At 42.4% G+C, this 27,917-nt stretch overlaps 1 protein-coding gene across 1 annotated transcript in view; it reads right to left on the bottom strand.

Moving 5' to 3' along the window:
- Window positions 1-27,917, bottom strand: part of chd7 (chromodomain helicase DNA binding protein 7) — a 352,687-nt gene that overhangs the window by 156,352 nt on the left and 168,418 nt on the right. Inside the window, exon 5 of the mRNA XM_043689312.2 lies at window positions 9,981-10,100. Within this exon, the coding sequence (XP_043545247.2) occupies window positions 9,981-10,100 (120 nt within the window). The remainder of the gene's footprint in view (window positions 1-9,980; window positions 10,101-27,917) is intronic.

Genomic DNA, 27,917 nt, shown 5'->3' with positions numbered 1-27,917 from the left:
AGTTTTTAGTGCAGTCCTTGCGTGGTATTTTGTACACTACATTCGTCTTGCTCATGTTGGGTATAGGGTCCTTCGTTCTGGTGAGTTGTTGTCTGAGCGTGGCTGTTGGTTTGTGTGCCGTTATGAGTCCTAGGGGTCGCAGTAGTCTGGCAGTCAGTTCCGAGATGCTCCTGATGTATGGTACTGCCAGACTACTGCGACTCCTAGGACTCATAACGACACACAAACCAACAGCCACGCTCAGACAACAACTCACCAGAACAAAGGACCCGATACCCAACATGAGCAAGACGAATGTAGTGTACAAAATACCATGCAAGGACTGCACAAAACACTATATAGGACAAACAGGAAGACAGCTAACAATCCGCATACATGAACATCAACTAGCCACGAAACGACACGACCAGCTATCCTTAGTAGCCACACACACAGACAAGAAGCAACATGAATTCGACTGGGGCAACACTACTATCATAGGGCAAGCCAGACAGAGAACAGCCAGGGAATTCCTAGAGGCATGGCATTCATCCACAAACTCCATCAACAAACACATCGACCTGGACCCAATATACCAACCACTAGAGCGGACAGCTGAAACTGACAACCGGAAGCGGCAGGGACAGACCACTATAAGCACCGGAGGAAACATCAAAGAAGCGCTTCGCAGGAGGCTCCCAAGCACTGATGATGTCGCCTAGCCAGGGGACGAAACGTTTCCAACAAAAACTTGCGGCTCGGCGAACAGAACCACAACAATGTTGGTTTGCCTTCCCCCCCCCCCACTCCGGTTTATATCCCCCCCTTTTTCTTTTTTCTTACCTTACTGTTTAATATTATCTTGGGGGGTGGGAAGAGGTATTTATTTATTTGTTCTCTATTGAACGATTTTTTCCCCCCCTTGGGGTTTTCTTTTTTTTATTATTCTATGTATGTGTGTGTGTATATGTATGTATATACATATGTATATATGTATGTGTGCCGGGGGGTTTAGTTAATGTTGGTGGGGGGAGGTGGTTACCTTATTCTATTTTACCTCTCTCTCGGAGCGGGGTTGTTTTCCCCTTGTTATTTTGTATTATTATATTTAATTATTATTTGTTGAGATTGTAATTTTATAGTTATATATGTTTATACATGGTATTAACGTTACCAAATATATCCAGGTGTTGGTGTGGGTGGGGGGAGTGGAGGTGTAGGGTGCTCACTGTTAACTCTAGCTTTGTATTATATCTGAATTCTCCTCATCCTATTGAGGAGTGCCTGGGTCAAGGGTGGGGCATTGGTTGGGAGAGGATACGATGGACCTTTGGAAAGGAAGTGACACCCCCGGGAACAAGGGGGAAAATCTCCATTAAAATACGTTTTTTTTTTATTATTTAGAAATAGTTTTTTATTATACTGTTGTGTGTGTATTAGAGAGCCTTTATTTTTATATGCTCTATGCTTGGGATGTTCTGGATAGGGATTCCCCTCCCGAGGGGTCTCGGATTTGCCCGGACGATTAAGGTTGATCAGTCGGTTAAATGGTACACCTGGAATGTCAAGGGGAGTAATTCACCAAAAGGAAGAAAATATTATCAAATCTCAAGAAAGAAAGAGTTGATATAGCTCTCCTACAGGAGAGGCACCTGTTGGATAAAGAACACTTGAAATTACGACTGGGTGGATTTGATCAGGCCTTTTTTTCTTCTTTTAGCTCAAAAAGTAAAGGAGTTGTTATTCTTATTCGGAAGAATTTCCCTTTCAAAATCCTAAATCAGATAAAAGATGAATCTGGACGATATATTCTGATTAAAGCCCTTATAAATGGAGAGGAATATGGGATTTTAAATTTGTACTTCCCCCGGCACACCCCTTTAAATTTATAATGGAAGCCTTCTCAAAATTGATGGCTCTTGGTGCCCGTCATACAATTATAGGGGGAGACTTTAATTGTATTATGGATCCGGAAATAGATAGGATTCCCAAGAGTACTGCAGGAGTATCTCCCAGATCTAGACAATTGTGGATCTGAACAAAGAATTAAGATTAGATGATATATGGAGATGTCTTCATCCACAGGGCAGAGATTTTTCTTCTTACTCCAATCCACATAAATGTCATACCAGAATTGATATGTTTTTCGCACCCTTGATTTTTTTGAATTCCATATCAACCTATAAAATAGGTAGTATAGCAATTTCCGACCACGCTGCTGTATATATGGAAATCAAGGCGAGGAATAATGGGACATCCCCTCGGCATTGGCGTATAGACCCCTTCCTAATGAAAGATAGTCAATTTGTAAAGTACTTCTCTCAAGAATTTAAAACTTTTTTAGAAATTAATTTAGGTATGGCTAGCAACCTATCAATGATGTGGGAGACCATCAAAGCTTACATGCGAGGTTTGATCATCTCCTACTCCCAGAAAAAATTAAAGGGAGAACAAAAGCGTCTGCTCGAAGCTCGCTTAAAAGCAGCTGAAACAGCATACGCTGATAGACCTATCATCAAATTGCAAAGGATTATGGCCCTTAGGACAGCTCTAAACACTACGCTTACCCAAACGGCTAAGAGGGAAATATTATTCACAAAACAAAGGTTATGTGAATTTGGCGACAAACCGGGTAGATACTTAGCATTTCTTGGAAAAAAAAGGCCCCTCAAACTATCATGTCTATCAAGGAAAGTACGGGTATTCTGACTCATAATCATAAAAGGATTAATGCAATCTTTAGAAAATTTTATTCTGATTTATATAAATCGCAGGATGTGAAGACAGGACTAGGAGAATGCAATCATTTTTTAAAAATTTGACCTTTCCGGGCCTAACTACGGAACAGGTATCGGTCTTAAATGCTCCCCTAACAGTCCAAGAAATACTTGACGCAATCAGACAACTTCAGAGCGGTAAGGCGCCTGGCCCAGATGGTTTTCAAGCTGAATTCTATAAAGAATTTACAGAAATATTGGCTGGTCCACTTATGGACATGTATAACTACGCATATAGTCAGGGCTGTCTCCCACCTTCGCTGAAAGAGGCAAATATCTCTCTTATCCTTAAAAAAGGAAAGGATCCAGAAGATGTGCTTCATACAGACCAATATCCTTGCTAAATGTAGATTTTAAAATCCTTTCTAAAACGTTAGCATTGAGACTAGAAAGAGTACTGCCACCTATCATAAAGGAGGATCAGACGGGGTTTATTAAGGGCCGTAGATCATTCAATAATATTAGAAGGGTTTTGAATATGATTTAAGCCTGCCATCAGGGAAAGATACCAGGAGTAGTAGTTTCATTAGACGCGGAAAAGGCATTCGATAGGGTTGAATGGTCATATTTGTTTTACACATTGGAAAAGTTTGGCGTTGGAAAGGTGTTTACCAAATGGGTCTCAACATTGTATAGTGATCCCAAAGCAGTTGTGGTTACCAATGGATTAGGTTCGGATAGCTTTAGTGTGGGTAGGGGCTGCCGTCAGGGATGTCCTCTCTCGCCATTGTTATTTACGCTAATAATTGAAGCTATACGGGCTGATCCTAATATAACGGCCCCGAGGATTGGTACAGGTAAACAAAAAATTACCCTTTATGCAGATGATGTTCTTCTATTCCTCAGTAATCCTCTGATGTCCGTACCTCGCTTAATCCAAGTTATTAATACACTTAGCGCATTCTCAGGCTATAAAATTAATTTCTCAAAATCGGAGGCTATGCCAATGGGTGGCCTTGCTATGATACCCCACTTAGTGGACGGATCCCATTTTCCCTTTCATTGGTCCCTGGAGGGTTTCTTATATTTAGGCATTTTTATTACCCCAGTATTTGGTCAGTTATACAAGGCTAACTTTGTGCATTTACTGGAGAGGATAAGGCAGGACCTCCAGCGATGGGGAGACCTTCCAATTTCCTGGCTGGGTAGAATAGCACTAATTAAAATGAATGTCCTGCCCCGTCTCCTATACCCTATGAGAATGCTCCCGGTGATGGTGCCGAGGCTGGCACTATGTAAATTATATGGCTGGTTGGGTTCCTTTATTTGGAATCATAGATGGCCCCTCATTAAGCTGAAGAAGCTACAGCTGCCACAGGCAAGGGGAGGATTGGACTTCCCAGACTTTAGGAAATATCAGTGAAGTTCCCTATTAAGTTACATAGCTGATTGGGTCTTGTCTGATCCACAATCAATCTGGCTGGACATCGAGGCTTCTCAAGTAAAATGCCCACTTATTAACCTTTTATTTTCAGACAAGAGGAAAATCATTACGGATCACTGTAAAAACCCTATAATACTAAACACAATTAAAGCTTGGAATATAATGCGGCAAAATGAGGGCAACTCACATAAAACATCCCCCTATGCGCCGATAGTGGGGATTCCAATCGGGGTTTACAGACGCCACTTTTAAACTCTGGAGATCCAGGGGTATCTCATGTCTAGGAGACCTATTTAAAGATGGGGTCCTGATGTCTTTTGAACAGCTGCGTCAGAAATTTGGATTACCTAATGGAGACCTCTATCGATACTTCCAAATTTGAGATTATATACAGAAGTAGACTACGTTATTAGATAGTCTTTATAAATCAGATAGAGAATGTAGAGTACTACGACCAATGGGGGTATCCTCCATCAGTACTATTTATCAGTTACTACATGATGAAGTATCGGGAGATATGGACAATCTGCTTAAGACATGGGATCAGGATTTGGGACTAGAAATCTCTATAGAAACGTGGAATGACATTTGGGAAAACGCAAGAATCACCATCTGTAACAGAACTCAGGCTATCCAGCTGAAGATACTTCATAGGGCCCATTTTGCACCGGATCGATTGGCAAAATTTAAGGCAGGAGCATCTCCAATGTGTCCCAAATGTAAAATAGAGGTGGGCACTCTTGTACGTTGCCTATAGACCTGTCATAAGATCTGTAGATACTGGACTAAAGTAGCAAGTACCCTGACAGAAAGTTTAGGAACGGAAATTAAAGTGGACCCTGTCTCTCTCCTTTTGGGCTTTTCGAACTTTCCCTCTCTGGATATGCATGGGAAAAGACTATTTTCTATTCTCTCTTTCTGTGCAAGGAAAAATATTTTGGTAAACTGGGCGGCTGAGGGCCTCCCTGGACTTTCAAATTGGCACAGATTAATTATGGAATGCATTCCCCTTGACTTCCTTACAAATATGGTGCACCGAAAGACCGAATTATTTTATGAAATATGGCAGCCCTTCTTGAATTATATGAATACAGATATTTCGGCTATCCTAACAAGGGCTTTTATTTAATTGAGATTACAAACCTGGCTGGTCCGGGGCCCCTTGGGAGAGGAATCCCGCACGAATACGGGTTTTGTTACATTTGATGTTAACACATTCCGAGCATGTATCTCACTACCCAATTTCTATGTTATCCGCTGTTGTTTTTTTCTCTTTCTCTTATTTGAATAATGTAAGAGACTTAAATATACACTCTGGTTAGTTGTAGGTTAGATTAGTAGTTAGTTGAGTTTTGTTTTTTTCTTTCTCGGTATTTTTCTTTTGTTAAATTTTGCTTATTATATATTTAAGATTTAATTGTATATCAATGTTTGTACTTGAGAGCTTTGTTTATTTTTGTAAACTTGTAAAAATGTTAAATTTCTAATAAAAATATCTATTAAAAAAAGATGTGTTGCTGGAAAAGCGCAGCAGGTCAGGCATCAAAGGAACAGGAGATGCCTGACCTGCTGCAGTATCCCAATGGCCCACATACCTGAAGCTCTTCCCTCTACTCGAGCTCTGGAGCCACGTGTTCATCTGCACTTGCTCTCTGGCCTGTGGCCCTCGTAGCCATCTTGAGATTATTACTCTGCTTGGCCTACCTTTTAGCTTCCAACCAAACTCCCTATATTTACTTTTTAGGTGCTCTTCTCTTTTCTGAGCTATGTCATTGGTACTGATGTGTACCACAACTTCTGGCTGCTCACCATCTATGTTGCATGGAACTCTGAAGCAAACACTATTTGGAATCCCATGCACACAATGGGATTGGCATTTAAAGCTTGAAGTCTGTCATACATGTCAGCATGGAAAAAGCACCTTCGGTCCAACTCGTCCGTGCCGACCAGATATCCCAACCTAATCTAGTCCCATTTGCCAACACTTGACCCATATCTCTCTAAACCCTTCCTATTCATATACCCATCCAGATGCTTTTTAAATGCTGTAATTGTACCAGCCTCCACCATTTCCTCTGGCAACTTATTCCATACACACACCACCCTTTGTGTGAAAAAGTTGTCTCTTAGGTCTCTTTTACATCCTTCCCCTCTCACCCTAAATCTATGCCCTCTGGCTCTGGACTCCTCCACCCCAGGGGAAAAAAACTATTTACCATATTCATGCCCCTCATGATTTTATGAACCTCTATAAGGTCACCCCTCAGCCTCAGACACTCCAAGGAAAACAGCTCCAGCTTATTTAGCCATTCCCTATAGCTCAAATTCTACAACCCTGGCAACATCCTTGTAAGTCTTTTCTGAACCCTTTCACGTTTCACAACATCCTTCCGATAGGAAAGAGATCAGAATTGCACGCAATATTCCAAAATTTGCTTAACCAACGGCCTGTACAGCCACAACATGACTTCTCAACTCCTATATTCAATGCTCTGACCAATAAAGAAAAGCATACCAAATGCCGCCTTCCCTATCCTATCCACTTGTGACTCTACTTTCAAGGAACTATGAACCTGCACTCCAAGATCTCTGTTCAGCATCACTCCCTAGGACCTTACCATCAAGTGTATAAGTCCTGCCCTGATTTGCTTTTCCCATTGGCCCATATGATCAAGATCCCGTTGTAATCTAAGGTAACCTTCTTCGCTGTCAGCTACACATCCAGTTTTGGTTACATCTGCAAACTTACTAATTATACCTCCTATGTTCACATCCAAATCATTTATTTAAATGACAAAAAGCAGTGGATCCAGCATCGATCCTTGTGGCACACTGCTGCTCATCAGCCTCCAGTCTGAAAAGCAATCCTTCACCGCCACCCTGTCTTCTATATTCAAGCCAGTTCTATATCCAAATGGCTATGTCTCCCTGTATTCCAAGAGATATAACCCTGCTAACCAGTCTCCCATGAGGAACCTTGTCGAACCCCTTACTGAAGTCCGTACAGATTATGCCTACCTCTGCCCTCAATCTTTTATTACTTCTTCAAAAAACTCAATCAAGTTTCTGAGACATCATTTCCCATACACAAAGCCATGCTGACTATCCCTAATCAGTCCTTGCCTTTCCAAATACATGTACATCCTGTCAGTCAGGATTCCTGCCAACAACTTGTTCACCACCAATGTCAGGCTCACTGGTCTATAGTTCCCTGGCTTTTCCCTACCACCTTTCCAATGGCTCTGCTAGCCATATTACTTTAATTTGTTGGAAAGTTAATTTGATGAAAACGTAACCTATTATTTAGATTAAATCTATAACACCCCATTTTGGTTCTAGTCTCCAAGTGCCCACACCTAGAGGCCTCTGATCACCAGCACCTACTGTGCAGACCCAAAATGGCACACATGTTCAGAAAGGAGTCAGATTGGGCTTGAAATATTAACTCTGTTGCTCTCTCCATAGATGCTACCACACCGTTGAGTTGGTCCACCATTTGGAATACTTTGTTTTAAATCAGTCCATTACTTTTTTTTTTAAATGTATCTCCCACTAAGATCCCACTAACCTTCTCAGCCAAACTCAATATTCCCAACCTTATGGCCCCTCCACGGGAGGGGCAGGAAATCAGGAGCTGCCAGGAAAGTGGAATTAAGGCCACACTCACATCAACCATGAGCTTATTTAATGGCATGCTGGGCCAGGGGCTGAATGGATTTCTCTTGCTCCTAATTTGCATTTGTGGGATGTGAAAAACTAACTTATAAACAACCTCACTGCTCAATGGATCCTTACTGCTCCTTCAGTCCTTCACTTGTGTCTTTGTAGACTTCATACAACGGTTGTCTAGATGCATTTGAAATGTTGGTTAGTCTGGGCAGGTGTGACCACCTTAATGGAATTCTCATGACACTGCCAATGCTATTGACTTTTCACTTTCCCTCCGACACAATGACATTTTCCTTGCCTTTGGCTAAAACATAGTTCAACCAAAAGGCTCCATTCACCATCAGTAAATGCAAAACATGGCTTACATCCCTCCTCTCACCCAGAAATGACGACCTTAAAAATATTCACAACTAGCTGGTCTGCAGCACTGCATGGATCTCATCCTACGTGGAGCTGTTCTCATTTTCTTGCTTTCTATCAGCTTTCACGCTAATATCCAATACTAGCCTTGTCAGCCATAAACTGGATGGCTCCTCCAAAAACCTAAAGTAACCTAAACTACTCTTTCCAACTTAGTTTTTATTCTAATCCCTAACTTTGCCAGTAGCGATCCAATCATTGACACCAGCTGGGTTCCCCATGAGGAATGGGGAGGGGCAAAAAGGCTGAGACAGAAGGAAATAATCAAGGAACAAAGAGAAATAACTAGAATTACAGCAGTTACGATGAGGTAATGAGAAATTGCAATCTGGACGCCATACATGCTCTGACTTATCACCATCATTGCCACAGAACATCCACTTACTATACACATTACTATCAACTCCTACGTCAACTTTTGATAAAGACTTTTGGCACTTCAAAATGCATGAATACTCTAAGCTCAATGTGCAAATATGCATTGAAATTGTCAGCCTGGATATGATATGTATGACAGAAGTACATGGCGAGCTAGTGAGGATTTCCATGTTACTAAACATCAGATACAACTAAACTAACATCCATACAGAATATGGAAACTCAATAACAAAAAGAGTTTCTCTGCGCAGTTTCAGGTGCCGGCCAGTATGAAGGATCTGAATTAACCAATAGCTATATTACAAGTGAACATATTAATCAGGTACTTATAGTTTTTGATACTGAAAAGGATTGAAAAGTGATAAAAACAGGGACAATAATGGATTAAATGCAGCAATCTAATTAAAATATTTCATACTTGCTTGTCTAAGAATATAGGAACAGGAACAGGACCAGGCCATTCAGCTGTCACAAAAACCGAAGCTGCTGGAAAAGCTCAGCAGGTCGGGCAGCATCTGTGAAGAGAAATCAAGGTTAACGTTTTGGATCCAGTGATTGGAAATTACTAAACTGGCGTAAAGGACCCGAAACGTTAACTTTGATTTCTCTTCACAGATGCTGCCAGACTTGGAGGTTTTCGAACTTAGATATTTGTTTCTGATTTAGCATCCGCAGTTCATTCAAGCTTTCATTCAGCTGTCATGGTTGATCAAGGATCAGGTCAATTCTTACATAACACGATGGTTGTGTTCGCGTGCAACTCTGTTACAGAAAAATTGCACCTTAGAAATAGTGCTTAGAGTGTTGCTAACATATTCTTCATGTTCCATCCAACACACATTTTAAAAGATTGTGCTTTAGAAACAGCATTTCCAATTCATCAATTGCATCGTGATTCACATTGGTGAAACGTGCGTATTAGCAGAACAACCTGTACTTCAATACCAATTACTCTCACTATTGCCATAATCCATCATGCCATTAATAACCAAAAATTTAGCAACCTCTACCTCAAATGCACTCAAAGACTGCGCTGCCACAGACTTCTGGCAGATAGAATTCCAAAGATTCCAAAGTTGGCTCTTATTTCAAATGGGTTGAAGCATAACAACAGGCAAGCTGCATTGCACCTGTACAAGGAGACTACATCTGAAGGACTAGAGCAGTTTTGGCCCCTTATAAAATGCAACAAATTTTGTGTTTTAAAAAAGCTTGATTACTATGAATAAAACTATTCATGTATTATTTCACACAAGGTAAGGGAAAATATTGAAATGTCTTATATTTATATCACACTGAACGAAAACGCTGAAAATTGTCCAACTCATTGAAACAATCTAGATTGTTAGCAGTTATTGACTTATGACTAATACCTGTTCAGATTGTGAAGTGCTTAATGGTGAATCTTTTCCTGCATCATCATCATCAGATATTTTAAATTCTAGATCCTCTGTGTATCTCTTTCTTTTCACTTGTCGGCTAGAGCGGCGTTTCTGAAAATTAGAATGGAATTTGTTAACTAAAACCCAGTTTATAATATATTCTAGGACATTAGCAACAGTTAGCTGTCAACATCTAGTTTACATGGACTGCCACATTAAAATAGATATAAATAAAATTGGTGTGTGTAAAGTTGTGCTTAAGATACTAATGATGGATGAGACTTTAAACTACTTTTTGTATCAGGTAGTTCGAACACTGATTACACTCAAGGTAAAAGCAGCTTCATATCAACTCTATAATCTCTCTAACTGGCCTAATCCAAGAGCAAAATGGGTCAGATTGCTGGAAATCTGAACAAACAGCAAATGCTGGAAATATTCACCAGGTCTGGCAGCAAGATTGGAGAGAGAAACATAATTAACATTTCCAGTTGCCAGTAAAAGGTTATCAACTTGCAACATTTACTCTGCCTCTCTCTTCACAGATGGTGTTTGGCATTGTTTACTGAATTACATTTGAAAAAAATGCTTGGGCCAGTTAATGTGAGTAAGGTTTGAACGGCTAGTAACAAAACTAGGAGGGGGTGAGAAAGAACTTGTTTACTCAAACTGGTTTGAATTGACTATAACAAGATGCAAGAATCACAGCATAATACATTTAGTGGAAAATTAAGGGAAACGCGAGCTGGAAAGAAATAGATGGTTCTGTTGATAGGATAAGGCAAAGGGAGGGAGGAAAAACACCCACAGTTTCGTAATGCAAATTTAACCAACAGCCTTTTAAGGTCAAGGCCATCTGTTTATTTGGAAATAAACCACTAAGTTATATTCAAGCTCGACACAAGAGCAAAGTGATCAATGTTGCAAACTTACCTGGACACCAGGAAAAAAAGAATTGCAGTCATGACATGTAAAGTTTTCATCAGGTTGTGATGGTTTGGGACTGTATCTTTAAAAATTTAGATCAAATGGAGGAATAGGAGCCATATAATTGATTCTGCTGTCTGCTGACATGAATGGTTCAGGTGTTAAAGATTAGGAAGGCCTAATTGTTTTACTGGGTAAAATATTTTTCAGGTGGAGGTAGACAGATTTTGGACAAGGGAATCAAAAGGTCACTGGGGATTGATGGAAATGTTGAAGTTGAAACACAATTAGATCACCCGTGACCTTATTGAATGGTGGGGGGGCAAGCTTAAAGAGCTGAATGGCTTACTTCTGTTTCTAATTCAATACTTTCTCTCACAGATGGTTCAGTATGAGAATTTGAGAGAGAAACAGCAAGGGCTGGCAGATCGATGTTGCAAAATGACCATGGAGATTTGCTGCTCTGGGCAGAAGCTAGTGTTCAGAGTGAAGATCAGGATTGCAAGCATGGATCAAAACATTATTTATTTTTGAGGTCTGCTTTACAGAAAAGTAAAGATGCCTAGCTTAATCTTAATTGAGCACCGCTTGATTTTTGGTAGCTTTCACTTGGTTTTCAGAGACCTCACACTCTCAGCCACCCAATCATCATTAGCGGTGCTCTGATGCTTCATTCTCATTGGAGGACGCAAGGAAGAACAACATGGCAGATCCATTCTTTGCTGTCTTAGTTGTAACCTATCTTCTTTTCCTCGAGTTTCCAATGGCGATGCTGAGCAATTATAGACATTAAACACTCAATTTTCCCTTCAGAGTTAATAGAAATTCAGAGCAGTATGAACTGAGACTGATGTTTTCTGCCTCTCCCTAGGTGAGGGACACAATACAGACAGAGTCATTCAGCACAGAAAGAGACCCTTTGGTCCAATTTGTCTGTGCCGACCAGACATTCGGATCGGACTTAGTCCGTTTGACAGAATTTGGCCAATATCCCTCAGCCATTCCTGTTCATATACCCATGCTTTACCTTTTAAATGTTGTATTTGTACCAGCCTCCATCTACTACTTCCTCTGGTACCTCATCCCATACATCTACCATCCTCTGTGTGAGGTCCCTTTTAAATCTTTCCCTGCTCACTTTAAACCTATGCCCTCTAATCTTGGACTCAACCACAGGGAAAAGACCTTGGCTATTCACCCTATCCATGCCCCTCATTACTTTATATACATCTATAACGCCACCCCACAGCCTCTGATGTTCCAGGGAGAGAAAAGAAACCTGTCTACTCAGCCTCTTCCGATAACTCAAATCCTCCAGCCCTGACAACATCCGTGTAAATCCTTTTCTGCACCCTCTCAAGTTCAACGACATCCTTCTTATCGAAGAGCAACCAGAATTATATACAGTGTTCTAAAAGAGGCCTCATGAACATCCTGCACAGCTGCAACATGTCGTCCCAACTTCTGCTCTTAACATTGAGACCAATGAAGGCAAGCAAATGTCTTCTGCACCAGTGTCTACCTGCAACTCCACTTTCAAGGAACTGTGCACTGGATTCTCAAGATTATTTTGTTGGGCAAAACTTTCCAAGGGCCTTCTGTTAATAAGTCAGTCCTGCCCTGATTTTCCTTACCAAAATCTAACAACTCTCACTTACCAAAATTAAACTCCATCTGCCATTCCTCATTCCATTAGCCCACCTAATCATTATCCCATTGTACTGAGGCAACCTTCTTCACTGTCCACTGCACCACCTATTTTGATGTCATCTGCAAACTTTTTAAACATGTCTCCTGTATGCATTTCCAAATCATTATATAAATAACAAAAAGCAGTGAACACAGAACCGATTCTGACAGCACAGCGGTGGTCACAGGCCCATAGTCCGAGAAACAACTCTCTTACCACCACCCCGACTCCTACCTTTTAAGGCAATTTTGTACCCAATTGTGATCTAACCTTAATAACCCGTCTATCATGTCGAACCTTGTTGAACGCCTTACTGAAGTCGACACAGTCATTGACCCCTCTGCCTACATCAATCACCTTTGTCACTTCTTCAAACATAACTCAATCAAGTTAATGAAACATGATTTCTCTCACACACAAAGCCATTGAAATGTGGAGCTTATTCAAGGAACAGCTACTATGTGTCCTTGATAAGTGTGTACTTGCCAGGCAGAGAGGAAGTGGTCGAACAAGGGAGCCATGGTTTACTAAAGATATTGAATCTATTGTCAAGATGAAGGAGGCAGCTGATGTGAGGATGCAACTTGAATGCTCAAAGCACTTCAGAGTTACAGGTTAGCCAGGAAAGACCTAAAGAGAGTGCTAAAAAGAGTCAGGAGAGGACATGAGAAGTCATTGGTGGATAGGATCAAGGAAAACCCTCAAACTTTCAATAGGTATATCAGGAATAAAACAATGACTACAGTAAGATTAGGGCCAAACAAGGATAGTGGTGGAATGTTGTGCATGGAGTCAGAGGAGATAGGGGAAGCGCTAAATGAATATTTTTCGTCAGTATTCACACTAGAAAATGAATGCTGTCGAAGAGAATACTGAGATACAGGTTACTAGACTAGATAGGATTGAAGTTCACAAGGAGGTGATGTTAGCAATTCTGCAAAGCGTAAAAATAGATAAGTCAGCTGAGTTGGATGGGATTTATCCTCTGATTCTCCAGGAAGCTGGGGAGGAGATTGCTAAGCTTTTCGCTTTAATCGTTATGTTGTCATTGTCTACAAGAACAGTGCCAGAAGACTGGAGGGTAGTAAATGCCGTCTGCTTGTTTAAGAAGGTGAGTAGAGACAACTTTGGTAATTATAGACCAGTGAGCCTTACTTCAGTTATGGGCAAAGTGTTGGAAAGGGTTATAAGAGATAGGATTTATAATCATCTACAGAGGTGTAATTTGATTAAGGATAGTGTCCACAGTTTTGTGAAGGGCAAGTCATGCCTCACAAACCTTTGAGTCCTTTGAGAAGGTACCAAACAGGTGGATGAGGGTAAAGTGGTGTATATGGATTTCAGTAAGGCACTTGATAAGGTTCCCCATGGTAGGCTATTGCACATAATATTGAAGGCATGGGATTGAAGGTGATTTAGCAGTTTGGATCAGAAATTGGCCAGCTGAAAGAAGACAAAGAGTGGTGGCTGATGGGAAATATTCATCTTGAAGTTCAGTTACCAGTGGTGTACTGCAAGGATCTGCTTTGGAGCCACTGCTGTTTGTCATTTTTATAAATGACCTGGATAAAGGGTGTAGAAGGATGGTTTAGAAAATTTGATGACACTAAGGTTGGTAGAGTGTTGATAGTGGTAAAGGATGTTGCAGGTTACAGACAGACATAGATAAGCTGCCGAGCTGGGCTGAGAGGTGGCAAATGGAGGTTAATGCGGAAAAGTGAGAGATGACTAACTTTGGAAGGAGCAACAGGCATAAAGAGTACTGGGCTAATAGTAAGATTCTTGGTAGTGTAGATGAGCAGAGAGATCTTGGTGTCCATTATCATAGATCCCTGGAAATTGCCACCCAGGTTGATAGGGTTGTTAAGAAGGCATATAGTATGTTAGCTTTTATGGGTTGAGGGATTGGGTTTCGGAGATACGAGGTGATGCTGCAGCTGTACAAAACTCAGGTGCAGCTGCACTTGGCAAATATTGTGTACAGTCTGGTCACACATTATAGGAAAGATTAGATTACTTAGGTGAAAGCTTTGGAAAGGGTTCAGAGGAGATTTACTAGGATGCTGCCTGGTATGGAGCGAAGGTCTTATGAGGAAAGGTCGAGGGACTTGAGATTGTTTTCATTAGAAAGAAGGTCGAGAGGTGACTTAGTTGAGACATAAGATAATTAGAGGGTTAGATAGGATGGACAGTGAGAGCCGTTTTACTCGAATGGTGACAGCTAGCATGAGAGGACATAGCTTTAAATTGAGCGATGATAGATATAGGACAGGTATCAGAGGTAGTTTCTTTACTCAGGGTAGGAGGAGCACTGCCTGCAATCGTAGTAGACTTGCCAACTTTAAGGGCATTTAAATGGTCATTGGATAAACATATGGATGAAAATGGAACAGTGTAGGATAGGGCTTCAGATTGATACCACAGGTCAGCGCAACATCGAGAGCCAAAGGGCCTGTATTGCACTGTAATGATCTATGTTCCATGTTGACTATCCCTAATCAGTCCTTGCCTTTCCAAATACATGTAAATCCTGTCCATCAGAATCCCCTCCAAAACCTTGCCCACTACTAATGCAAGTATCACTGCTCTATACTTCCTTAGCTTTTCCTTACACCCTTTCTTAAACAATGGCACCACATGAGCCAACCTCTAGACTTCTAGCACCTCACCCATGGCTGTCGAAATATCTCAGCAATGGGCCCAACAATCTCTTTCTGAGTTTTCCACAAAGGTCTGGGAAACACCTGATCAGGGTCCAGAAATCTATCTTCATGCTTTTTAAGACCTCCAGCACCTCCTCTTCTGTAATATGAACTTTTTTCAAAACATGACTTTTTTTTTCCCCCCCAAGTTCCTTACCTTCCATGTCCTTCTCCACAGTAAATACTGATGTGAAATACACCTTCAGTATCTGACATATCTCCTGTGGCTCCATACAAAGACACCCTTACTTATCTTTAAGGGGTCCTAATCTCTCCAGAGTTACTCTTTTGTCCTTAATATAGTTAGAGGATCCTTTTGGATTCTCCTTAAATTAATTTGCCAGAACTACCTCATGTCCCCTTTTTGCCCTCCTAATTTGCCTCTTAAGTGTACTTCTATTGCCCTGATACTCTGAGGATTCATTCGATCCCAGCTGTCTATACCTGGCACATGCTTTTTTCGGACGAGAACTTCAAATTCTCTAGTCAGCCAACATTCCCTACACCTACTAGTTTGCCTTCAGAACATAATGTCTCTGAACTCTTGTGTTCTCATTTTTAAAGGCCTCCCATTTCCCAACTGTCCCTTCACCTGTGAATAGCCTCTCCCAATCAACTTTTGCAAGTTCTTGTCTAATATTGCCAAAATTAGCCTTGCTCCAATTTCAAACTCAACTTCTTGATGAATTATATTCTTTTCTTCAACTATTTTAAAACTAATATAATTATCATCACTTGCCCCAAAGTTCTCCCCACTGACATCTTGTTCTGTCTGATTTCCCAATGGAAGATCAAAGATTGCTCCTTCTCTACTAGGTACATCTGCATATTGAAGATAGATTAGATTAGATTACTTGATTAGATTAGATTACTTGACAGTGTGGAAACAGGCCCTTCGGCCCAACAAGTCCACACCGACCCGCCGAAGCGCAAACCACCCATACCCCTACATTTACCCCTTACCTAACACTACGGACAATTTAGCATGGCCAATTCACCTGACCTGCACATCTTTGGAACTGTGGGAGGAAACCGGAGCACCCGGAGGAAACCCACGCAGACACGGGGAGAATGTGCAAACTCCACACAGTCAGTCGCCTGAGGCGGGAACTGAACCCGGATCTCTGGCGCTGTGAGGCAGCAGTGCTAACCACTGTGCCACCGTGCCGCCCAAGGTTTTCTTGTACACACAAATTCCTCTCCACCAAGCACTTTACATTATCGTAGTCTATGTTTAGAAAGTTAAAATCCCCGACCATGAGAGCCCTATTATTCTTACAGATATGAGGTCTCCTTATGTATTTGCTTTTCAATTTCCTGCTGACTATGGGTGGGGAGGGGGGGGGGGGGGGGTGCTATAATACAGCCCCAATAAGGGAATCATCCCTTTCTTGTTACTCAGTTCCACCCACAAAGCTTCACTAGGTGATCTCCCAAGAATATCTTCCAAGTACAGTCACAATGTTATCCCTAACCAAACCCGCTACACCCCCCCCTTTCTATCCTTCCAAAGCATCTAAACCCCAGAACATGAAGCAGCCAGTCCAGTCCACCCCTAAGCCACATTTGTGATGGCCAGTCCCATGTTCTCAACCATGCCTTCAGTTCATCTGCCTTACCTGTCAAGGAGAGTATCGCTGGACTGTTAATTCAAAGACCCAGTTAATGGTCTGGGATCCCAGGTTTGAATCCTGCCAGATTGGTGAAGTTTGAATTAAATAAAAAAATTCTGGAATTAAGAGTCTGATGATGACCTTCAATCCATCATCAACTGTTGGAAAAGTCCATGTGGCTCACTGATGTCCTTTAGGGAAGGAAACTGCCATCTTTACCAGGTCACATGCAAGCCATACTTCAGACCCACAGCAATGTGGTTACTCTCAACTGCCCTGTGGGCAATTAAGGCTCGGCAATAAATGCTGTCTAGCTAGCCACACCCTCATCCCACAAATAAAGAAAGGAAAAAAGGCCTCTTGCATTGAAATAAATGCAATCTTACCTTGTTCTTGGTCAAGGTCTTGAATGGCTTGCTCTTCTACTGTACCAGCCTCAGCCTTCTCACTATTGCTTTGGTTTCCCCAATTCCACCCAACCTTACTAGTTTAATGCCTCCTGAGTAGCACTAGCAAATCTCCCAACAAGAATATTGGTCACCTTCCAATTCAAGTGGAACCCATCCTTCCTATACAGGTCATTTCTACACCTGAAAAGGTCCCAATAATCCAAAAATGAAGCACTACCAACATCTCAACTGAAATAAGCACTACACAGGAGTCAGATTTCAGACTGTTATGACCTTTATGGCTTAATGTTACTCCACTGTTACAGTTATCCACCAGGTCAGAAACAATCAGGTTAAGAAACATATTTAAAGCAGATCCATCAGAGGATCTAAAATGTCACTGATAAAAAACTCAAGTCAGTTCCATAAGAGGTTTACATCGTAGAAACAAAACATGTGAAATGTAATAGAAAGACATCAGTCAGCCATTAAATCAGCCTTGAGGATTGAAAAAAATAATTTCAAAATGGAGCCCAATCAATACATTCAAACTCTCAGGAATATCCCCAATGTCACAGGAAATTTAAAATAAGACAGGCGCTCTCTCCACGAGCTGCTGTCTTCCTTGGGGAGCAGGCCTGGTTGAGCTATCTGTACAGGTCTTGTTACAGGGTGTACTGCTTGATTCCTCCAATTTCTCTCTTTGGTTCTGCTTCTTCTCATAGATCTCCAGGAAGATGCATAAATTTAATGGTCAACAGAACCACCCCAATCAAACTTCCCTCTCTCTAGTCTTTCCTGTTCCCCCAATCACAGACTTTGTTTCTGAAGCAGCAAGACAGAAAAACTTTGCCTGTTGGAGCCTAAGCAGCAAACATGGGAGAGACAGAATGCGAGATTGGAGGAATAGTGCTTATACATGGTGACTTCTCCCAAGATTGCTAGTCCGCCAAACAAACTTTGCATTTTCTTTCTGCTCTCAATGATACACCTGCACTTGCTGTTTGCAATGAAGCAATTGGATGCGAAGTTCCACATACAGGGCCAACTATATTGCATTATTGCCTTTGATTTTTCACATTGACTTTTGAGACTTATAGGGCGACTTGCCCACCGATTTGGTTTATTTTGACCTCTATCCCTGAGGATCTAAACCAAGTCAGTGTATTAGTACAGCTTTGGTTTCAGTCAGGGATCTTCACAATAACCCACATCCTGAAAGTCAGCTTGAGGAATAGATGTTACTTTGCTGAACGTTTTACAGTTTCTCGAGAATGATATGCCTCCTTCATCAACAGAGTAAATAATAACAATGGAAGAGGATTTTTGAAACAAGCAAAAAATGGAGAAACTCAGCAGGTTTGGCACCGTGGACAGTAAGGAATTAATATTGATTCTGATATGAACTGTAAGGATATCCTGACAGGATAACCTCATCCATTTTTCTCCACCAAAATCATTTCTGGAAAATTACACTTTTAACACTTCTCTTTATGCCTGACGTTTAGCTTAACAATTGCACGGGAAAAGTCAAACACTTGAGTAGGAAGGGCATAAGTAATAGATATCCTCAGAACAGAATGCTGTACAGGTGAAGTGCTGGAGGACTGGAGAGTTGCTAATGTTGTCCACCTGCACAAAAAGGGTAGTAGGGATATTCTGAGTAACTACAGACCAGTGAGCCTGATGTTTGTGGTGGGAAAGTTGCTGGAGAAGGTACTGAAGGATGAGATCTATTTATATTTAGAAAAGAATGGGCTTATCAGTGATAGGCAACATGGTTTTGTGTGGGAGAGATTGTGCCTTACCAACTTAATACAGTCCTTTGAGGAAGTGACCAAGTTGATAGATGAAGGAAGGGCTGTAGACGTCAAATACATGGACCTTAGTAAGGAGTTTGCTAAGGTTTCCCCATGGTAAACTAATGGGGAAACCTTAGTGAAGTCACATGGTGTGCAGGGTGCTCTAGCGAGGTGGATAAAGAACTGGTTGAGCAACAGGAGACAGAGTAGTAATTGAAGGGAGTTTCTTGAAATGGAGAAAAGTGATCAGTGGTGTTCCACAGGGGTCAGTGTTGGGGCCACTGTTGTTTGTGAGAAACATAAATGATCTGAAAGAAGACATTGTTGGTATGATCAGCAGGTTTGCAGATGACACGAAAATTGGTGGAGTAGAAGTAAGCATAGGGGACTGTCAAAGAATACAGGAGAATATAGATAAACTGGAGAGTTGGGCAGAGAAGAAGTGGCAGATGGAGTTCAATCCAGGCAAATGTGAGGTGATGCATTTTGAAAGGTCTAATTCTAAAGCAAACTATACAGTAAGTGGAAGAGTCTTGGGAAAAGTTGATGAGCAGAGAGATCTGGGAGTGCAGGTACATTGTACCCTGAAGGTTGCTGCACAGGTTGATAGAATGATCAAGGCGGCATATGGTATGCTTCATCAGACGGGGTATTGAGTATAAGAGCTAGCAGGTCATGTTAAAATTATTCACAACATTGGTTTGGCCACTTGCAGAATACTGTGTACAGTTCTGGTCGCCACATTACCAAAAGGATGTGGACGCTTTGGAGAGGGTGCAGAGAAGGTTTACGAAGATGTTGCCTGGCATGGAAGGTGCTAGCTATGAAGAGAGGTTGAGGAGGTTAGGTTTGTTTTCATTAGGAAAAAAAGGAGATTGAGGGAGTACAAAATTGTGAAGAGTAAAGACAGGATGGATAGAGATAAGCTTTCTCCCAGCAGGAGGGATTCAATAATGAGACGTCACGCTTTCAAGGTAAGACGTGAAAAGTTTAAGGGGGTTACACGCGGTAAGTACTTTACACAGAGGATGGTGGGTGTCAGGAACACGTTACCAGCAGCGGTAGTAGAGGCAGGCACGGTAGATTCATTTCAGGTGCGTCTGGACAAATGGATGAGTAGGTGGGGAGCAGAAGGATACAGATCCTTAGGAATTGGGTGATAGGTTCAGACAGTGAATTTGGATCGGCTCAGGCTTGGAGGGCCGAAGGGCTTGTTCCTGGGCCGTAAGTTTTCTTTATTCTTTGTTTCGAGTGTACAGCACGGAAACAGACCCTTCAGTCCAACTCGTCCATGCCGACCAGATATCCCAACCCAATCTAGTCACACCTGCCAGCACCTGGCCCATATTCCTCCAAACCCTTCCTATTCATATATCTATCCTGATGCCTTTTGAATGCCGTAATTGTACTAGCCTCCACCACTTCCTCTGGTAGCTCATTCCATGTACATACTACCCTCTGCGTGAAACATTTGCCCCTTAGGGTCTCTTTTATATCTTTGCCCCCTCACCCTAAACCAGGAAACTATGGATCATTTTGTCTCACATTTGTCGTTGAGAAATTGCAATAGAGGCAGTTTCAGGATATTTAGAAAATTATACCATCAGGCAGAATCAACACACTTGCAGCAAAAGGAAAATGACAAATGTATTTGTTTTTTTAAAAGTATATCATCAGGGTGCATGAATAAGTAATAGTAAATTTAATTTTCCAAAAGCCATTCAACAGGATGCCACCTAAAAGGTTACTGGACAAGTGAAGAATTGAGATGTGTGGGGTGACATATCAGCATGAATAGAGAACTTGTTATCTAACAGGATGTAGAGATTCGGGATAACTACCATTTTCAAAATGGCAACTACTAATGGAGTGCCTCAGTTATCAAGCTGTTGCCTAAATTGTTTATGAACTACGTGAATGACAAATGAAATTGTACATAAATTTGCTGATGATATAAGTAGAGATAGGAAAACAATTTATGAGGAGCATACAAACAGTCTGCAAAAGAGATAGAGGAAGGTTAAATGATTGGGCAAAAAAAAAAACAGGCAAGTGAAATATCATGTGGGAAAATATGGACCTCTGGAAGGAAAATGGAAAAGCTCATTGATCTTTAAATTGAAGAAGACAATCATGTGCTGCAGTATGGACTAATCTGGTGATTTTTGTATGTGAATTGCCAAAAGTCCAACATGCAGACATAACAAATAAGTAGGATGGGAAATGGACTGCTGGCCTTTGTTGCCAGGAGAATGGAATTTAAAAATATAGACAACTCTACAAAGTGACATTGCATTGTACAGTTTTGGTCACGTTCTGTGGGAGGGACATACCCTAGTTGGAAATAGTTCAGAGAAGGGAAATGACGCTGATGACAAAGATGAGGGCTCTCTCTTATTAGGAAAGGTGCAGTAGCTCAGGCCTATGATCTCTCCAGGTTAGAAGAATGAGAAGATTCAGAAGAAGGACCTGGGCAGGGCAGATGTTGAAAAGATATTTTCTCTCTTGGGGCCATCTAGAACAAAGGCGCACAGTTTTAAAATTAGTAGTGTTTATATATGAGGGAGACAAAGGAGAAATTTACCTACAGGAGGCAATTAATTTTTAGAGCAATGAACACATAAAAGCCAAGTTAAACAGATTTTTGAAGGCAGGAAAGTGGAGTAAGGCCATAATCAAACCAGCTTTGTTATACAGCACAAGTATAAAGAGCTGAATAACCTTCTCTTGCTTTTATTTCTTACATTCTTAGGTACAAGTCAGGATTTTGATGGAATACTCTCTATTGACCAAGATAAGTGCAACTCCAACACTAGTTGAATCTAAACATTATTCAAGACAAGGAGTTCACATGGATGGCTCCCAACAGCTACTGTAAATGTTCACACTCTCCATCACTGTCTCACCAGGTTCGCAGTGTGCACCATCCACAAGGTGCAGTGCAGAAACTCCTCTAGGTTTTCTCAAATGCGCGTCTCAAACCCACAATCTTAAGGACTTAAGACAAATGCAGTAAATGCTTTGGGTCATCAGCTCCAAGGTCGCTTGGTTATCCACTTAGGTGGCAAGAACAGGAAGGCAGATTACTACCTCAATGGAATCAATTTAGGTAAAGGGGTAGTATAGAGAGATCTGGGTGTTCTTGTACACCAGTCAATGAAGGTAAGCATGCAGGTACAGCAGGTAGTGAAGAAGGCTAATAGCATGCTGGCCTTCATAACAAGAGGGATTGAGTATAGAAGCAAAGAGGTTCTTCTGCAGCTGTATAGGGCCCTGGTGAGACCACACCTGGAATATTGTGTGCAGTTCTGGTCTCCAAATTTGAGGAAAGACATTCTGGCTATTGAGGGAGTGCAACGTAGGTTCACGAGGTCAATTCCTAGAATGGCGGGACTACTTTACGCTGAAAGACTGGAGCGACTGGGCTTGTATACCCTTGAGTTTAGAAGACTGAGAGGGGATCTTATTGAGACATATAAGATTATAAAAGGATTGGACACACTGGAGGCAGGAAACATGTTTCCGCTGAAGGGTGAGTGTCGAACCAGAGGACACAGCTTAAAAATACAGGGTAGACCATTTATGACAGAGATGAGGAGAAACATAGAACATAGAAAAATACATCGCAGTCCAGGCCCTTAGGCCCTCGATGTTGCGCCGATCCAAGCCCACCTAACCTACACTAGCCCACTATCCTCCATATGCCTATCCAATGCACGTTTAAATGCCCATAAAGAGGGAGAGTCCACCACTGCTACTGGCAGGGCATTCCATGAACTCCCGACTCGCTGAGTAAAGAACCTACCCCTAACATCTGTCCTATACCTACCACCCCTTAATTTAAAGCTATGCCCCCTCGTAATAGCTGACTCCATACGTGGAAAAAGGTTCTCATGGTCAACCCTATCTAAACCCCTAATCATCTTGTACACCTCTATCAGGTCACCCCTAAACCTTCTTTTCTCCAATGAAAACAACCCCAAGTGCCTCAGCCTTTCCTCATACGATCTTCCTACCATACCAGGCAACATCCTTGTATACCTCCTCTGCACCCATTCCAGTGCCTTCACATCCTTCCTATAGTATGGCGACCAAAACTGCACACAATACTCCAGATGCGGCCGCACTAGAGTCTTATACAACTGCAACATGACCTCAGGGCTCCGGAACTCAATTCCTCTACCAATAAAAGCCAGTACGCCATATGCCTTCTTCACAGCAATATTTAACTGGGTGGCAACTTTCAGAGATCTGTGTACATGGACACCAAGATCCCTCTGCTCATCCACACTACCAAGTAACCGACCATTAGCCCAGTACCCCATCTTTTTGTTACTCTTACCAAAGTGAATCACCTCACACTTACCTACATTGAACTCCATTTGCCACCTTTCTGCCCAGCTCTGCAGCTTATCTATGTCCCGCTGTAACCTAACACATCCTTCCTCACTGTCAACTCCACCGACTTTCGTATCATCCGCAAACTTGCTCACCCAACCTTCTAGCCCCTCCTCTAGGTCATTTATAAAAATGACAAACAGCAATGGTCCCAAAACAGATCCTTGCGGAACACCGCTAGTAACGGCACTCCAAGATGAACCTTTACCATCAACTACTACCCTCTGTCTTCTTCCAGCCAGCCAATTCCTAATCCAAACCTCCAACTCCCCCTCAATGCCATACCTCCGTATTTTTTGCAGTAGCCTACCATGGGGAACCTTATCAAACGCCTTACTAAAATCCATATACACCACATCTACCGCTTTCCCCTCGTCCACCTCCTTAGTCACCTTCTCAAAGAATTCAATAAGGTTTGTGAAGCACGACCTGCCCTTCACAAAACCATGCTGACTATCCTTGATCACATTATTCCTATCCAGATATTCATAAATCCTATCCCTTACAATTCTCTTTCAGACTTTGCCCACGACAGAAGTGAGACTCACTGGCCTATAGTTACTAGGGTTATCCCTACTCCCCTTCTTGAACAAGGGAACCACATTTGCTACCCTCCAGTCTTCTGGCACTATTCCTGTTGACAACGAGGACATAAAAATCAAGACCAATGGCTCTGCAATCTCCTCCCTTGCTTCCCAGAGAATCCTAGGATAAATGCCATCAAGCCCAGGGGACTTATCTATTTTCACCCTTTCCAGAATTTCCAACACCTCTTCCCTACATACCTCAAAGCCGTCCATTCTAATTAATTGTGACTCAGTATTCACATCGGTAACAATGTCCTGTTCCTGAGTGAATACTGACAAAAAGTATTCATTCAGTGTCTCCCCAATCTCTTCAGCCTCCACACACAACTTCCCACTGCTATCCTTGACTGGACCTATTCCTACCCTCGTCATTCTTTTATTCCTGACATACCTATAGAAAGCCTTTGGATTTTCCCTCATCCTACCAACTAAGGACTTTTCATGTCCCCCCTTAGCTCTCTTCAGATCCTTCCCGGCTACCTTATAACTCTCAATTGCCCCAATTGAACCTTCACGCCTCATCTTTACATAGGCCGCCCTCTTCCCTTTAACAAGGGATTCCAATTCCTTATTAAACCATGGCTCCCTCACACGACCCTTTCCTCCCTGCCTGACAGGTACATACTTATCAAGGACACTCAATAGTTGCTCCTTGAACAAGCTCCACATATCAATTGCGCCCTTCCCTTGAAGCCTACTTTTCCAAGCCACGCATCCTAAGTCATGCCTCACTGCATCATAATTTCCCTGTCCCCAGCTATAACTCTTGCCCTGCAGTGCACACTTATCCCTCTCCATCACTAGAGTAAAAGTCACCGAATTGTGGTCACTGTCCCCAAAGTGCTCACCTACCTCCAATTCTAACACCTGACCTGGTTCGTTACCCAGAACCAAATCCAGTATGGCCTCACCTCTTGTTGGCCTGTCTACATATTGTGTCAGGAAACCCTCCTGCACACATTGGACAAACACCGACCCATCTAATGAACTCGAGCTATAGCTTTCCCAGTCAATATCTGAAAAGTTAAAGTCCCCCATAACAACCACCCTATTACTTTCACTCTTCTCCTGAATCATCCTCGCAATCCTTTCTTCTACGTTTCTAGGACTATTAGGAGGCCTGTAGAAAACTCCTAACAGGGTGACCTCACCTCAGCCCAAACTACCTCAGATGGCAAGTCCTCATCCATCGTCCTTTCCACCACTGTAATACGATCTTTGACAAGCAATGCCACGCCTCCCCCTCTTTTACCCCCACCTCTGACCCTACTAAAACATTTAAACCCTGGAAACTGCAACAGCCAATCCTGTCCCTGTTCTACCCATGTCTCCGTAATAGCCACAACATCGAAATCCCAGGTACCAACCCACGCTGCAAGTTCACCTACCTTATTTCGTATACTTCTTGCATTGAAGTATACACACTTCAAGCCACTTTCCTGTTTACAGGCACCCTCCTTTGAGATTGATGCCATGTTCCTAACCTCCCTACACTCCAGGTCCTGCACCCTAAAGCTACAGTCTAGGTTCCCATGCCCCTGCAGAGTTAGTTTAAACCCGCCCCCAAAGAGCACTAGCAAACCTCCCCCCAAGGATACTGGTGCCCCTCAGGTTCAGGTGTAGACCATCCTGTTTATAGAGGTCCCACCTTCCCCAGAAAGAACCCCAGTTATCCAGATACCGGAATCCCTCCCTCCTGCACCATCACTGTAGCCACGCATTTAACTGTTCTCTCTCCCTATTCCTCGACTCTCTATCACGTGGCATGGGTAACAAACCAGAGACAACAACTCTGTTTGTTCTAACTCAGCTTCCAACCTAGATCCCTAAAAGCCTGCCTAACATCCTCAGCCCTCTTTCTACCTGTGTCGTTGGTGCCAATGTGGACCACGACTTCGGGCTGCTCCCCCTCCCCCTTAAGGACCCGGAAAACACGATCAGAGACGTCACGTACCCTTGCACCTGGGAGGCAACATACCAAACGTGAGTCTCTCTCACCCCCACAAAACCGCCTATCTGTGCCCCGAACTAACGAGTCCCCAATAACTCTTGCTCTGCTCTTCTCCACCCTTCCCTTCTGAGCAACGGGGACAGGCTCCGTGCCAGAGGCCTGAACCCCATTGCTTACCCCTGGTAAGTTGTCCCCCCCACAAGTATCCAAAACGGTATACTTGTTCTTGAGGGGAACGGCCGCAGGTGGTCTCTGCACTGGCTGCTTCCTCCCAGTCCCCCTCACTGTCACCCATTTGTCTGCAATCTTTGGAGTTACTACTTGCCTAAAGCTCCGATCTATGACCCCCTCTGCCTCCCGAATAATCCTAAGTTCATCCAACTCCAGCTCCAGTTCCCTAACATGGTCTTGGAGGAGCTGGAGATGGGTGCACTTCTTCACCCAGAGAGTAGTGGCTGTGTGGAATGCTCTGCCCACTGGGCAGTGGAGGCCCAGTCTCTGGATTCATTTAAGAAAGAGTTGGATAGAGCTCTCAAGGATTGTGGAATCAAGGGTTATGGAGATGAGTCAGGAACAGGATACTGATTAAGGATGATCAGCCATGATCATATTGAATGGTGGTGCAGGCTCGAAGGGCAGAATGGCCCACTCCTGCACCTATTGTCTACTGTCAGAGGGGACGAAGCATGAAGCAATCGTAGGTCAGAGATAAGGTTACAATATTCACTGATAAGCACAGCTTCCTCACTAGGAGTGTTTGATCAGGGAATTATTTTTTAGATCTCAAAGCACATTCCAATAAACCTTTTCATCTCAATGCTTTATGAAAATAAAATGACTTTGAACCTCAGTTGCTCATTTTAATAAAACCATGTATTAAACATGAGATACCTGTGCTCTGGGTCAGTAAAGGTATTAAAGGGTGAAATTACTTCCAGCACCTCCCTTGTGTAGTCACTTCCTCTGTCTCTATTTCCTGACGAGCTGTTAGAACTTTGATAAGACAACAAAAATTCCAGAGAAAGCATTATCTGTGTTCGTCTGAGATTTTCCAAAATCGTGGATAATGACCAGGAGAAAACCTGCAGAAATACTCGGAGGGTGAAAAGGTCTCTGATTCCAGCTTAACTAGGGCCACTTGATGCATGAAATGCTGATAGATGTAGGCTACTGTTTGTCACTGATTAACCTGCTGTCAGCCCAGACACAAAATGCCTGTGACTTTAATGTTTACATGCATATGTGAGCTCAGTTAGATCTTTCAATGCTATGTTACCCATATCTGGGTTTCTACAAGGGATAACACATCTGTAAAGATACCCTGCTGGGGCTAAAGGACACATTAGCATAATTCAGTACCCCCTAGCTTTGCGACTTCGTCCAGCCCAACAAATCTCTGAAATCTCTGTGCTCCTCTAATTCTACCCCCTCATGCATTCTACGTTTCACTATTAATGGCTCTCCCTTCAGCTGCCACAGTCATATGTTCTGGAATGCCCTCCCTAAACCTTTCCATCAGTGGTGCTGGATATAATACAATACAGTAGAATAAATACAATTCAAATTGTGCTCCGATTTCCTCCCACGGTCTAACAGTGTGCAGATTAGGTGAATTGGCCATGCTAAATTGCCCATAGTGTTCAGGCATGTTTAGGTTAGGTGCATTAGTCAGGGGAACTGTAGAGTAATAGTATAGGGGAATGAGTCTGGGTGGGATACTCGCCAGAGAGTCTGTGTGGACCTGTTGGGCCGAGTGGCCTGTTTCCACACTGTAGGGATTCTATGATTCTATGATTCAATAACTGGCACAGGAGCAGACCTTTCAGCCCTCAAAGCATGCACCAATTCCTGATCCTTATTTAACCTGTT

The sequence above is a fragment of the Chiloscyllium plagiosum genome, unplaced genomic scaffold (assembly GCF_037043375.1).
Source record: "Chiloscyllium plagiosum isolate Xiang-an unplaced genomic scaffold, Cpla_swu_hap1 HiC_scaffold_4, whole genome shotgun sequence".
Lineage (NCBI taxonomy): Eukaryota > Metazoa > Chordata > Chondrichthyes > Orectolobiformes > Hemiscylliidae > Chiloscyllium > Chiloscyllium plagiosum.
This window is presented reverse-complemented; position numbering and strand designations above follow the sequence as displayed.